This window comes from Lithobates pipiens, unplaced genomic scaffold, assembly GCF_037356315.1.
Source record: "Lithobates pipiens isolate NorthernLeopardFrog02 unplaced genomic scaffold, aLitPip1_a1.2 Scaffold_28, whole genome shotgun sequence".
Lineage (NCBI taxonomy): Eukaryota > Metazoa > Chordata > Amphibia > Anura > Ranidae > Lithobates > Lithobates pipiens.
This window is the reverse complement of record NW_027507789.1, coordinates 228,528,042-228,542,779: the sequence shown is the minus strand read 5'-3', so window position 1 is coordinate 228,542,779 and position 14,738 is coordinate 228,528,042. Positions and strand designations below refer to the sequence as shown.

Below are 14,738 nucleotides of genomic sequence, written 5' to 3'. Positions count from 1 at the left end.
CACTGACAGCTGTCTTTGTATTGGCTCAGAAGGATCACATGACATCCCCACACTGACAGCTGTCATTGTATTGGCTCTGAGGGATCACATGACATCCCCACACTGACAGCTGTCATTGTATTGGCTCTGAGGGATCACATGACATCCCCGCACTGACAGCTGTCATTGTATTGGCTCAGAAGGATCACATGACATCCCCACACTGACAGCTGTCATTGTATTGGCTCTGAGGGATCACATGACATCCCCACACTGACAGCTGTCATTGTATTGGCTCTGAGGGATCACATGACATCCCCACACTGACAGCTGTCATTGTATTGGCTCTGAGGGAATCACATGACATCCCTGCACTGACAGTTGTCATTATATTGGCTCTGAGGGATCACATGACATCCCCGCACTGACAGCTGTCATTGTATTGGCTCTGAGGGATCACATGACATCCCCACACTGACAGTTGTCATTGTATTGGCTCTGAGTCATCACATGACATACCCACACTGACAGCTGTCTTTGTATTGGCTCAGAAGGATCACATGACATCCCCACACTGACAGCTGTCATTGTATTGGCTCTGAGGGATCACATGACATCCCCACACTGACAGCTGTCATTGTATTGGCTCTGAGGGATCACATGACATCCCCACACTGACAGCTGTCATTGTATTGGCTCTGAGGGATCACATGACATCCCCGCGCTGACAGCTGTCATTGTATTGGCTCTGAGGGATCACATGACATCCCCACACTGACAGCTGTCTTTGTATTGGCTCAGAAGGATCACATGACATCCCCACACTGACAGCTGTCATTGTATTGGCTCTGAGGGATCACATGACATCCCCACACTGACAGCTGTCATTGTATTGGCTCTGAGGGATCACATGACATCCCCACACTGACAGCTGTCATTGTATTGGCTCAGAAGGATCACATGACATCCCCGCGCTGACAGCTGTCATTTTTTTTTCTATAAATCTTTTTATTAAATTTCATAACATACAAACCAAAACACAACAAGACTTCATACACACTGAACCAAAGATATAATAATACAATTTCAAAATCCAGTATAGCAATTATTAATCCACAGAGGGAAAAAATAAATACAAAAAAAAAAAGCAGCAAACGATTTTTAAAATAAACATGAATTCCTACTTTACACAATGACCCCCACCATTTCTCATATAGGATTATACCGACGGCCCTCGTTGGCATTCAATGCTATATAAGGTTTGTGCAGCCACCATGCCCACACTTTATCATATTTACTAGTATAGTCCCTATTCATGACATCCCCTCACCGACAGCTGTCATTGTATTGCCTCCGAGGGATCACATGACATCCCCACACTGACAGCTGTCATTGTATTGGCTCTGAGGGATCACATGACATCCCCACACTGACAGCTATCATTGTATTGGCTCTGAGGGATCACATGACATCCCCGCGCTGACAGCTGTCATTGTATTGGCTCTGGGGGATCACATGACATCCCCACACTGACAGCTGTCATTGTATTGGCTCAGAAGGATCACATGACATCCCCACACTGACAGCTGTCATTGTATTGCCTCCGAGGGATCACATGACATCCCCACACTGACAGCTGTCATTGTATTGGCTCTGAGGGATCACATGACATCCCCACACTGACAGCTGTCATTGTATTGGCTCTGAGGGATCACATGACATCCCTGCACTGACAGTTGTCATTATATTGGCTCTGAGGGATCACATGACATCCCCGCACTGACAGCTGTCATTGTATTGGCTCAGAAGGATCACATGACATCCCCACACTGACAGCTGTCATTGTATTGGCTCTGAGGGATCACATGACATCCCCGCACTGACAGCTGTCATTGTATTGGCTCAGAAGGATCACATGACATCCCCGCACTGACAGCTGTCATTGTATTGGCTCAGAAGGATCACATGACATCCCCACACTGACAGCTGTCATTGTATTGGCTCTGAGGGATCACATGACATCCCCACACTGACAGCTGTCATTGTATTGGCTCTGAGGGAATCACATGACATCCCTGCACTGACAGTTGTCATTATATTGGCTCTGAGGGATCACATGACATCCCCGCACTGACAGCTGTCATTGTATTGGCTCTGAGGGATCACATGACATCCCCACACTGACAGCTGTCATTGTATTGGCTCTGAGGGATCACATGACATCCCCACACTGACAGCTGTCATTGTATTGGCTCTGAGGGATCACATGACATCCCCACACTGACAGCTGTCTTTTTTTTTTCTATAAATCTTTTTATTAAATTTCATAACAAACAAACCAAAACACAACAAGACTTCATACACACTGAACCAAAGATATAATAATACAATTTCAAAATCCAGTATAGCAATTATTAATCCACAGAGGGAAAAAATAAATACAAAAAAAAAAAAGCAGCAAACGATTTTTAAAATAAACATGAATTCCTACTTTACACAATGACCCCCACCATTTCTCATATAGGATTATACCGACGGCCCTCGTTGGCATTCAATGCTATATAAGGTTTGTGCAGCAACTTTGCCCACACTTTATCATATTTACTAGTATAGTCCCTATTCATGACATCCCCTCACCGACAGCTGTCATTGTATTGCCTCCGAGGGATCACATGACATCCCCACACTGACAGCTGTTATTGTATTGGCTCTGAGCTATCACATGACATCCTCGCACTGACAGCTGTTCTTGTATTGGCTCTGAGGGATCACATGACATCCCCACACTGACAGCTGACATTATTAGCTCTGGGCGATCACATGACATCCCCACACTGACAGCTGTCATTGTATCAGCTCAGAGGGATCACATGACATCCCCACACTGACAGCTGTCATTGTATCAGCTCAGAGGGATCACATGACATCCCCACACTGACAGCGGACATTATTAGCTCTGGGCGATCACATGACATCCCCACACTGACAGCTGTCATTGTATCAGCTCAGAGGGATCACATGACATCCCCACACTGACAGCTGTCATTGTATTGGCTCTGAGTGATCACATGACATCCCCGCACTGACAGCTGTCATTGTATCAGCTCAGAGGGATCACATGACATCCCCACACTGACAGCTGTCATTGCAATGGCTCTGAGTGATCACATGACATCCCCGCACTGACAGCTGTCATTATATTGGCTCTGAGCGATCACATGACATCCCCACACTGACAGCTGTCATTGCATTGGCTCTGAGCGATCACATGACATCCCCAGCTTTCACTGGGCTCCAAATGACCACGTAACATTACATCACAGGCTTTCATCACATATCAGATGACATCATTATACTGCTATTAGCAGATTGCTTCTGAGTGATCATGTGACATCAACAAACTTCCTGCCTTCCCTGCATTGGTGGAGAAAACACATGACATCATCACACTGCCAACATTCACTGCACCAGTTATATCTGATCACCCGATGATGTCATAGTGATCCCTTCTCTCCAATAGTCGGGGACACTCAGATTTCAGTCACAGGAAAGGCACAGCCTGCTTCTTACCGGGTCGGCGTGGAGGAGTTCACCGGCTCCTTCCTTAATGAAGTCTTCAAGGCCTCCTCAGATCCCCGTCCCCTGAGCTCCAGTTCCCCCAGGACCCAGTCCGGTAATCCCCCGGGGGCAGCACTGGGGATCCGGGCAGAAATGGGCTCATCGAAGTAGATGGACTGTGGAGAAAGACAGATCACACTTCATTAATATTATTATAGAGGATTTATAGAATGCCAACAGTCTGCACAGCTCGGTACATTATCAGTCAGTATGACAGGATACTGCAACCACCAATAGAGAGCCAAGTGGGGGGTCTGCCAGGTATAGAGAGACCAATGGGACCAATGGGAAGAGCAGTGAGCCAATCCTATGTACATACTGTACACTGTACTGCTGGCCGGCAGGATAGTCCGGACTCAGAGCTGGAACTCTGCAAGGAATTACACTTCCTGTGGAAATCAATATTCTAATCATTCTAATCCATGTAATCCTTTTCAAAGACTAAAAAAAAACACATTTTGAATGGGGCAAGGAAAGTTTAGAGCCCCTGTCAGGTTTCTATTTCTGTATGAGATTCACCCCAATATTTGCCCTGGTAATAAGAAACAAAACATTTAACGTTGTCACCAGAGAAGAAAGTGAGGGGAGGATGTTGCATGGGGACAATCTACATCTACATGGGGACATCTGCCCACCTACATGGTATGTTTCAGGATGATGAACCATATACGTGGGCAGAGGTCTCAGGGGGATATACCATGTAGGTGGGTAGATGCCTCAGGGGGACACACCATGTAGGTGGGTAGATGTCTCAGGGGGACACACCATGTAGGTGGGTAGATGTCTCAGGGTGACACACCATGTAGGTGGACAGAGGTCTCAGGGTGACACACCATGTAGGTGGACAGAGGTCTCAGGGTGACATACCATGTAGGTGGGTAGATGCCTCAGGGGGACATACCATGTAGGTGGGTGGATGCCTCAGGGGGACATACCATGTAGGTGGGTGGATGCCTCAGGGGGACATACCATGTAGGTGGGTGGATGCCTCAGGGGGACATACCATGTAGGTGGGGGGAGGTCTCAGGGGGACATACCATGTAGGTGGGCGGAGGTCTCAGGGGGACATACCATGTAGGTGGGCGGAGGTCTCAGGGGGACATACCATGTAGGTGGGGGGAGGTCTCAGGGGGACATACCATGTAGGTGGGCGGAGGTCTCAGGGGGACATACCATGTAGGTGGGCGGAGGTCTCAGGGGGACATACCATGTAGGTGGGCGGAGGTCTCAGGGGGACATACCATGTAGGTGGGCGGAGGTCTCAGGGGGACATACCATGTAGGTGGGCGGAGGTCTCAGGGGGACATACCATGTAGGTGGGCGGAGGTCTCAGGGGGACATACCATGTAGGTGGGCGGAGGTCTCAGGGGGACATACCATGTAGGTGGGCGGAGGTCTCAGGGGGACATACCATGTAGGTGGGCGGAGGTCTCAGGGGGACATACCATGTAGGTGGGCGGAGGTCTCAGGGGGACATACCATGTAGGTGGGCAGAGGTCTCAGGGGGACATACCATGTAGGTGGGCAGAGGTCTCAGGGGGACATACCATGTAGGTGGGCAGAGGTCTCAGGGGGACATACCATGTAGGTGGGCAGAGGTCTCAGGGGGACATACCATGTAGGTGGGCAGAGGTCTCAGGGGGACATACCATGTAGGTGGGCAGAGGTCTCAGGGGGACATACCATGTAGGTGGGCAGAGGTCTCAGGGGGACATACCATGTAGGTGGGCAGAGGTCTCAGGGGGACATACCATGTAGGTGGGCAGAGGTCTCAGGGGGACATACCATGTAGGTGGGCAGAGGTCTCAGGGGGACATACCATGTAGGTGGGCAGAGGTCTCAGGGGGACATACCATGTAGGTGGGCAGAGGTCTCAGGGGGACATACCATGTAGGTGGGCAGAGGTCTCAGGGGGACATACCATGTAGGTGGGCAGAGGTCTCAGGGGGACATACCATGTAGGTGGGCAGAGGTCTCAGGGGGACATACCATGTAGGTGGGCAGAGGTCTCAGGGGGACATACCATGTAGGTGGGCAGAGGTCTCAGGGGGACATACCATGTAGGTGGGCAGAGGTCTCAGGGGGACATACCATGTAGGTGGGCAGAGGTCTCAGGGGGACATACCATGTAGGTGGGCAGAGGTCTCAGGGGGACATACCATGTAGGTGGGCAGAGGTCTCAGGGGGACATACCATGTAGGTGGGCAGAGGTCTCAGGGGGACATACCATGTAGGTGGGCAGAGGTCTCAGGGGGACATACCATGTAGGTGGGCAGAGGTCTCAGGGGGACATACCATGTAGGTGGGCAGAGGTCTCAGGGTGGACATACCATGTAGGTGGGCAGAGGTCTCAGGGTGATATACCATGTAGGTGGGCAGAGGTCTCAGGGTGACATACCATGTAGGTGGGCAGAGGTCTCAGGGGGACATACCATGTAGGTGGGCAGAGGTCTCAGGGGGACATACCATGTAGGTGGGCAGAGGTCTCAGGGGGACATACCATGTAGGTGGGCAGAGGTCTCAGGGGGACATACCATGTAGGTGGGCAGAGGTCTCAGGGTGGACATACCATGTAGGTGGGCAGAGGTCTCAGGGTGATATACCATGTAGGTGGGCAGAGGTCTCAGGGTGACATACCATGTAGGTGGGCAGAGGTCTCAGGGGGACACACCATGTAGGTGGGCAGAGGTCTCAGGGGGACACACCATGTAGGTGGGCAGAGGTCTCAGGGGGACACACCATGTAGGTAGGCAGAGGTCTCAGGGTGAGATACTATGTGCGTTCATTGTGCGGAGGGCGACTTACCATGTAGGTGGGTAGAGGTTTCAGGGTGCCATCCTCGGGTTGACTAGTGAAGGGCCCCTCCAGCTCACCACGTTTCAGCATGTGGAGGAGAAGTTTGGCATACAGGTTCCTGTTCTTCCTGCCGGTAATCCCGGTCCCTGCCCCCGAGGGGTCACACAGCTTCTTGATCCACAAGGCACATCGCTGGCGCTCTGAAGAACAGAAATAATCGTCATTTCTTATTTCACATCTGTCTATACTGTATATCATCATATGGATGGAGTATACAGAGCCTTGAAAAAGTATTTATACCCCTTTAAATTCCCACATTTTCTCATGTTACAACCAAAACCATAAATGTATTTTATTGGGATTTTATGTGATGGACCAACACAAAGTGTCACATAATTGTGAAGTGGAAGGAAAATGATAAATGATACAAATAAATATGTGAAAAGTGTGTGGGGGGGGAGGGGCATTTGTATGGCGCCCCCTTTACTCTGATGAAACCCTCAGAGGGTTGTTAGAGAAGCTTAGTGAACAAACAGCATCATGAAGGCCAAGGAACACACCAGGCAGGTCAGGGATGAAGTTGTGGAGAAGTATAAAGCAGGGTTGGGTTATAATAAAATCTCCTGAGCTTTGACCATCTCACGGAGCTCTGTTCAATCCATCATCGGAAAATGGAAAGAGCATGGCACAACCGCAAACCTACCAAGACATGGCCGTCCACCTAAACTGACCGGGCCGGGCAAGGAGAGCATTCATCAGAGAAGAGCCAAGAGGTCCATGGTAACTCTGGAGGAGCTGCAGAGATCCACAGCTCAGGGGGGAGAATCTGTCCACAGGACAACTATTAGTCGTCTCCCCACAAATCTGCCCTTTATGGAAGAGTGACAAGAAGAAAGACATTGGAGAAAGAAAGTCATAAGAAGTCCTGTTTGTAGTTTGTGAGAAGCCATGTGGGGGAGGGGGCAGCAAACATGTGGAAGAAGGTGATCTGGTCAGAGGAGACCAAAATTCTACTTTATGGCCTAAAAGCAAAACGCTATGTGTGGGGAAAACTAACACCGCCCATCCCCCGAACACACCATCCCCACCGTGAGACATGGTGGTGGCAGCATCATGTGGTGGGGATGGTTTTCTTCAGCAGGGACAGGGAAGCTGGTCAGAGTTGATGGGAAGATGGATGGAGACAAATACAGGACAATCTTAGAAGAAAACCTGTTAGAGTCGGCAAAAGACTTGAGACCGGGGCGGAGGTTCCCCTTCCAGCAGGACAACGACCCGAAACATCCAGCCAGAGCTACAATGGAATGGTTTACATCAAAGCATATTCATGTGTTAGAATGGCCCAGTCACAGTCCAGACCTAAATCCCATTGAGAATCTGTGGCAAGACTTGAAAATTGCTGATCACAGACGCTCTCCATCCAATCTGACAGAGCTTGAGATATTTTACAAAGAAGAAGAATGGGCAGAAATGTCCTCTCTAGATGGGCAAAGCTGGTAGAGACACCCCCAAAAAGACTTGTAGAGAAAGGGGGTTCTACAAAGTATTGACTCCGGGGGGCGCCATACAAATGCCCCTCCCCCACACTTTTCACATATTTATTTGTATCATTTATCATTTTCCTTCCACTTCACAATTATGTGACACTTTGTGTTGGTCCATCACATGAACTCCCAATAAAATACATTTATGGTTTTTTTTGTAACAAAATGTGGGGAATGTCGGGGGGTATGAATACTTTTTCATGGTGATGTAACTTTGAGGCTGGGATCACATCTAATACCACATGCGGCTCACAGCAGGGGGTCCGGTGTGCCCCAGTTTAGAGTCTCAGGTCTGATATCAGCATCGATTTTTGGCTGAATTTGGACCCGAAACGGACCAAAAAGACGCACAGGAGGACCCCCCCCCCCCCCCCCCCCCCCGGGAGAACTCACAGCGGAGATATGTGAAGCGGCTCCATAGAGAGCCAATCAAAGTCTCTCGCTATTGCGGATTGGATGCGGATTCTTCTCAGTAGTGTGAACCCGGCTTCAATCTGCAGCAAGAATATCTACTGCTGGGATAAAACATCCAATAACTGAGCCCAGCCTGCCCCCTGCTGCCCGACATCTGCATAGCAGAGAAGTAGTAGCAGATCTATCGGTCTACGTTCAGCTTTGGGGCGAGTAGAACGGCAGCACACTAGGCGGTGGTGGAGGCAATTCCACCCATAAATAGCCCCTCTGCCCTCCTACAAGAGGAAAAATAGGGTTTGGACGACATTTAGGGCTCATGTACATCGGGGGGCCGAAAACATCCTTCTTACAGGCGTCTAACAATTTTCTAATTGCCTCTAAACGCCCCTCTATTTTAGCCTATGGGGGGAGAGGGGAGGGGGGGTATTTACTAAAGCTGGTGCATCTGTGCATGGGAGCCAATCAGCTTCCAGCTTTTATTGTCAAAGCTTCATTGAAGAATCTGAAGTTAGAAGCTGTTTGGTGGCCATGCAGAGCCGCACCGGATTCTGAGTGCTCCAGGTTTAGTACATCACCCCCCCTCCCCCTCCCGTGTGCCCATGCACAAACGCACGCACACACACACAGACACACAAGCACACACACACAAGCACGCACGCACACACACAGACACACAAGCACGCACGCACACACACACACAGACACACAAGCACGCACGCACACACACACACAGACACACAAGCACGCATGCACATAGACACACGCATACACATGCACAGAAGCATGCACGTACACACACACACACACACACAAGCACGCACACAGATACACGCATACACACAAGCACGCATGCACATAGACACACAAGCACGCACGCACAGACACACAAGCACGCATGCACATAGACACACAAGCACGCACGCACAGACACACGCACACAGACATGCACACAAACACACGCATACACACGCACAGAAGCATGCACGCACGCACACACACACAGACACACGCATACACACGCACAGAAGCATGCACACACGCACACACACACACAAGCACGCATTCACAGACGCACACAGACACAGACACACACGCACACACACACACGCACACAGACATGCACACACGCACACACGGGTGTTTACAAGCATTTTAGGCCCATTTCACACTTGTGCAACCTGAAAGTCGCACGACTTGAAGCAGTGCCTGTCTATGGACCTCGAGTTGCATGAAGCTCGCACCATAGTAGTGTGGGGACTGCGCTGAAGTCGCACAGATATGAACGGTACTCATTGGAAATCATGAGGGGGTGACCTATAATGCGACGTCGCAGGACAAGTTGCACAAGTGTGATAAAGGCAGAAAACAATCCCCACATTGGCTGTAAAAAAAAAAAAAAAAAAAACTACTAAGTGCCTGTAAACGTGTCTTATGCCCCATACACACGATCGGACATTCCGACCACAAAATCCGTTGGATTTTTTCAGACGGATTTAATCTGAAACTGGTGTTGCATACACACGGGTCGGACAAAGTTGTTGGAAAATCCGATCGTTCGGAACGTGATGACGCTCATTGCGTACGACAGGACTACATAGAGACTAGTAGCCAATAACTTTGGTCTCGTAATTTGATCTGAGCATGCGTGGCACTTTGTCCGATCGGAATTCTCTACAAACGATCGGAAAAAGTGCGATCTGATTTTTTTTGTCGGAAACATTTTAGATCCTGCTCTCCAATTTTTTCCGACAGGAAAAAGTCCGATAGAGCCCACACACACGATCGGATTTTCCGACAACATAATCCGATCGGACCTTTTCCATGGGAATTTCTGACCGTGTGTACGGGGCATAAGACTCCGTTCACATCGAGCAACCGCAGAGTGCCGGCTTCTCTTGCTGCGTTTTTACGGTTGGATATATTTTTATTATCTCTTTCTGCGTTTTTAGGTGCTCATTTTTTTTTTTTTGGGCCAGGAATTTGGAGCAGAACAATACATTTGAAGAGGCAGCTCTCTGCTCCAAACCACGAGCCAAAGTAATTCCCGTACTTTTTTTTTTAATCGGACGCGGTTTTGGCATTTTTTGCGCATTTTGCTGCACGACAAAAACGCCCGTTCCGCGCGTTTCGGGGGGGGGGGCTATTAACAAGAGAAGCACCCAAAATACACGTCGCTCCTTTTTCAGATGATTTTATTGCGCACCGGTGATTCTGGAAAGCCCAGATGGGCGGAGCCTACAGGCTAAGAGCGCTTATCGCTTGAGTGTTCATTTATTACAATTGATACATTTCTGCCACTTTTTGTTCAAATGTAACAATCAGTCATTTTTCCTAGAAAATTCCTCAGAACTCCCAAACACTTTTTTTTTTTAACCACTTCAATACCGGGGGGGGCACTTAAACACCTTCCTGCCCAGACCAATTTTCAGCTTTCAGCGCTGTCGCACTTTGAATGACAATTGCGCGGTCGTGCTACACTGTACCCAAATTAAATTTTTATCATTTTTTCCCCACAAATAGAGCTTTCTTTTGGTGGTATTTGATCACCTCTACGGTTTTCATTTTTTGCTAAACAAATAAAAAAATACAGAAAATTTTGAAAAAAAAAAAGGTTTTTTTTTGTTTCAGTTTCAAAACTTTGCAAATAAGTACGTTTTCTCCTTCACTGATGGGCACTGATGGGGCTTCACTGATGGGCAATGATTAGGCGGCACTGATGGGCACCAATGAAGTGGCACCAATGAAGTGGCACTGATGAGGCGGCATTGATGGACACCGATATGTGGCACTGATAGGCGGCACTGATGGGTGGCACTGATGGGCGGCACGGATTGGCATGGATAGGTGGCACAGGTGGGCATGGGTTAGGCGGCACAGGTGGGCATGGATAGGCGGCACAGGTGGGCATGGATAGGCGGCACAGGTGGGCATGGGTAGGCGGCACAGGTGGGCATGGGTAGGCACTGATAGGCGGCACAGATGGGAACTGATAGGCGCCATTGTATTATAATATATTGTACTAATGGATGCCAATCAGTGCCAATCAATAATGCATGCCAATCAGTGATGCCCATTGTGGACACTGATTGGCATCCATTATGGGCACTGATTGGCATCCATTGTGCCACTGATTGGAATCCCTGGTGGTCTAGGGTGGCATACCTTGTCCTTGGCATCCCTGGTGGTCTGGTGGCGTCCCTGGTGGTCCAGTGTTGGCATCCTTGGGGGGGGCTGTGCTGATAATCGATCAGCACAGACCCCCCCTGTCAGAGGAGCAGCCGATCGGCTCTCCTCTACTCACATCTGACAGACGCGAGTGAGGGAAAGCCGATCACCGGCTTTTCCTATTTACACTGTGATCAGCCGTGATTGGACACGGCTGATCACGTGGTAAAGAGTCTCCGTCGGAGACTCTTTACCGAGATCGTAGTTGCCGGGTGTCAGATTGACACCCCGCAACAACGATCGCCGCGATGCGCGCCCCCGGGGGCGCGCAGCGGCTCATAATCCTGATCACGTCATATGACGTCCGGTCAGGATTATGAAACCACTTTGCCGCCGTCTATTTGCTATAGGGCGGGCGGCAAGTGGTTAAAGCAGAGGCCCCAGTGCAGTGATGGTGAACCTCGGCACCCCGGATGTCTTGGAACTACATTTCCCATGATGCTCAGCTACACTGCAAAGTGCAGGAGGATCATGGGAAATGTAGTTCCAAAACCTCTGAGGAGCCGAGGTTCCTCCATCATTGTCCTAGAGCAGAGATGTCCGAACTACGGCCCTCCATCTGCCACAGGACTACAAGTCCCATAACTCTGACCTTCACAGACATGACTGGGCATGATGGGAATTGTAGTTCCTGAACAGCTGGAGGGCCGTAGTTTGGAGACCCCTCATCTAGAGCTGGGGTGTCAAACTGGCGGCCCCCTCCAGCTGTTGTGGAACTACAAGTCCCATCATGCCTCTGCCTGTGAGAGTCACGCTTGTAGCCTTCAGTACTTGCAATGCCTCATGGGACTTGTAGTTCCACAACAGCTGGAGGGGCCGTAGTTTGGAGACCCCTCTGCTCTGGAGGATAAATTGGTGGGTTTTACAATTTTTTATGTCACACGGTATTTGCGCCGTGGTTTTTCAAACGTAATTTTAAAAAAACGCACAAAAGCACCGTATAATCGCCAACCGATTGGTAAAATATAAAAGATGACGTTACGCCGAGTAAATAGACACCATACATGTCACACTTTAAAGCTGCAGAAGCACTCCTGCCATGGAGGCGGATGATGTTACAGTCCTTGGAAAAAGTATTCATACCCCTTGACATTCCCCACATGTTGTCATGTTACACCCAACAGATGTCCTGTGTTTTTCTGTTGCACTTTCACTTCCACATACAGGCCTGCACAGCAAATGAAGCAGCACAGCGATGAGCCCATCACCCAGTCACTCTGATCTCTCCTCCTATCAGTAGTGATTGGTTCTTTGTGCTGATTCTCCCCCCCAAGTCAGAGCTCTGCTGTACAGACAAGAGGCCGACACACCAGGTCACATTCTGGGTCCTGCACTGCTTGTATGTAAGAAAAGAATCGATGACATCATAATGACCTCAGCGTTGCAAAAAAGAGACCAGTTTTCATCTGCCCGGATGGCAATTTTCTAGGCTGATGTCACACAAGTGACTCTGCAGGGACCACAGAAGAGTTCTCAGGACTGCAGATCTCCTGCAGCTTCTTTGCAGCCACTTCCTGTCTACACCAGAGGTGACTGGGTGGCCATTCCTCTGGGCGGGTTCCCTGATGGTGACACCGGTGTAATGTCTGCTGACATGTGTGGTCTGTATTGGAGGCCCGGGTGACAACGCAGGAGACGGGGACACAGCGGTGTCACCCGACAACAGGAAGTGCCGGAACAAAGATCTTTAATGATTGGAGGACAGAAAATACAGAGGAGGTGACAGAAATCCCTTACCCATCCTCTGGGGGCGCTTCAACACGTACGGCTTCATATCCACCAGATAATGGTCAAACTCCGAGTCCAGGCTCTCCCAGGCATCCTCCTGATTGGTCATCTCCCCCTGGAGGGCGGGACAGAACTCAGTCATGTGACCAGAGGAAAGAAAAATATATATATACACTGAGACGTGGGCCCTCCCCCGCACTGTCTCCTGGATAATGACTTCATCACCCCCATCTTCTCTAGAGCTCTCCTCTCCTCCCCTCTCCAGCACTCTCCTCTCCTCAGAAGTCTCCTCTCCAGCACTCTCCTCCTCAGCACTCTCCTCTCCTCCCCTCTCCAGCACTCCCCTCCTCAGCACTCCCCTCCTCAGCACTCTCCTCCCCACCACTCTCCTCCTCACCACCACTCTCTTCCCCAGCACTCTCCTCCTCAGCACTCCACTCTCCAGCACTCCCCTCCTCAGCACTCCCCTCCTCAGCACTCTCCTCCCCACCACTCTCCTCCTCACCACCACTCTCTTCCCCACCACTCTCCTCCCCAGCACTCTCCTCCTCAGCACTCCACTCTCCAGCACTATCCTCTTCTCTCCAACACTCCCCTCCTCAGAACTCCACTCGCCTCTACAACACGCTCCTCTCCTGTACCTTTCTCTCCTCTCTTGCACTCTCCTCTCCTGCATTATTCTCTCCTACACTCTCCAGCACTCTCTTCTTCAGGACTCTCCTCTCATGCACTCTCCTCTCCAGCACTGTCTCCACTCAAAACTGCACTCTCCTCTCCTGTACTTTTCTCTCCTCTCTTGCACTCCCCTCCCCTGCACTCTCCTCTCTTGCACTCCCCACCCCTGCACTCTCCTCTCCTCTCCTGGGCACAGATCATACAAGGTCTCTTCTCTCACTCACCGGCTCTCTGTGGTTCTCTCAGGTTTGAACAGCTCAGTGACGTATATCCGGCAACCGCCGCCCGGTCCCCATGGCAACCAAACACGCTTCTCTGCCGGTCGGAATACATGCGGCGTTCTTCTACTGCCCTCTCTGGCTGCTTCCGGGTACTGCATCATGGAAGAAAATATTATTGCAGAGAACGGAGATCGGCGGCACTCTGCTGTCCTCTATGGCGACATTGTGGTACTGCACCGTGCAATGTACGGGATATGGAACTAAAAGAAGAGGTGTGAGCGGTGCTCTGCTGCCCTATTGTGGCCATAATGCGATGATTAGAATGGGGAACCAAGACAAGAGATGGGAGGTACTCAGATGCCCTCTGTGGCCTTTTGTGGTACTGCACCAAAACGTTATATGAATTCGGAACAGAAATTATGGGTGGAGAGGAACTCTGCTGCCCTCTTTTGCCCTCTTTGGGGTACTGCATGATACCATGATTAGACTAGGAAGGCAGAGACACAAACTACTGCAGGAAATGTCACCATTGTGGGAG

At 50.0% G+C, this 14,738-nt stretch overlaps 1 protein-coding gene across 2 annotated transcripts in view; it reads right to left on the bottom strand.

The window, feature by feature from the left end:
* CEP112 (centrosomal protein 112) overlaps nt 1-14,286 on the bottom strand; it is a 441,731-nt gene extending 427,445 nt beyond the window's left edge. For both annotated transcript variants that reach the window (XM_077460662.1, XM_077460663.1), the window contains exons 1-4: nt 14,204-14,286; nt 13,314-13,419; nt 6,403-6,593; nt 3,550-3,713 (exon numbers count right to left, since the gene is read on the bottom strand). In XM_077460662.1, coding sequence (XP_077316788.1) covers nt 3,550-3,713; nt 6,403-6,593; nt 13,314-13,413 — 455 coding nt within the window. In that variant the 5' untranslated portion in view covers nt 13,414-13,419; nt 14,204-14,286. The remainder of the gene's footprint in view (nt 1-3,549; nt 3,714-6,402; nt 6,594-13,313; nt 13,420-14,203) is intronic.
* Between the last annotated feature and the right edge of the window lie 452 nt (nt 14,287-14,738).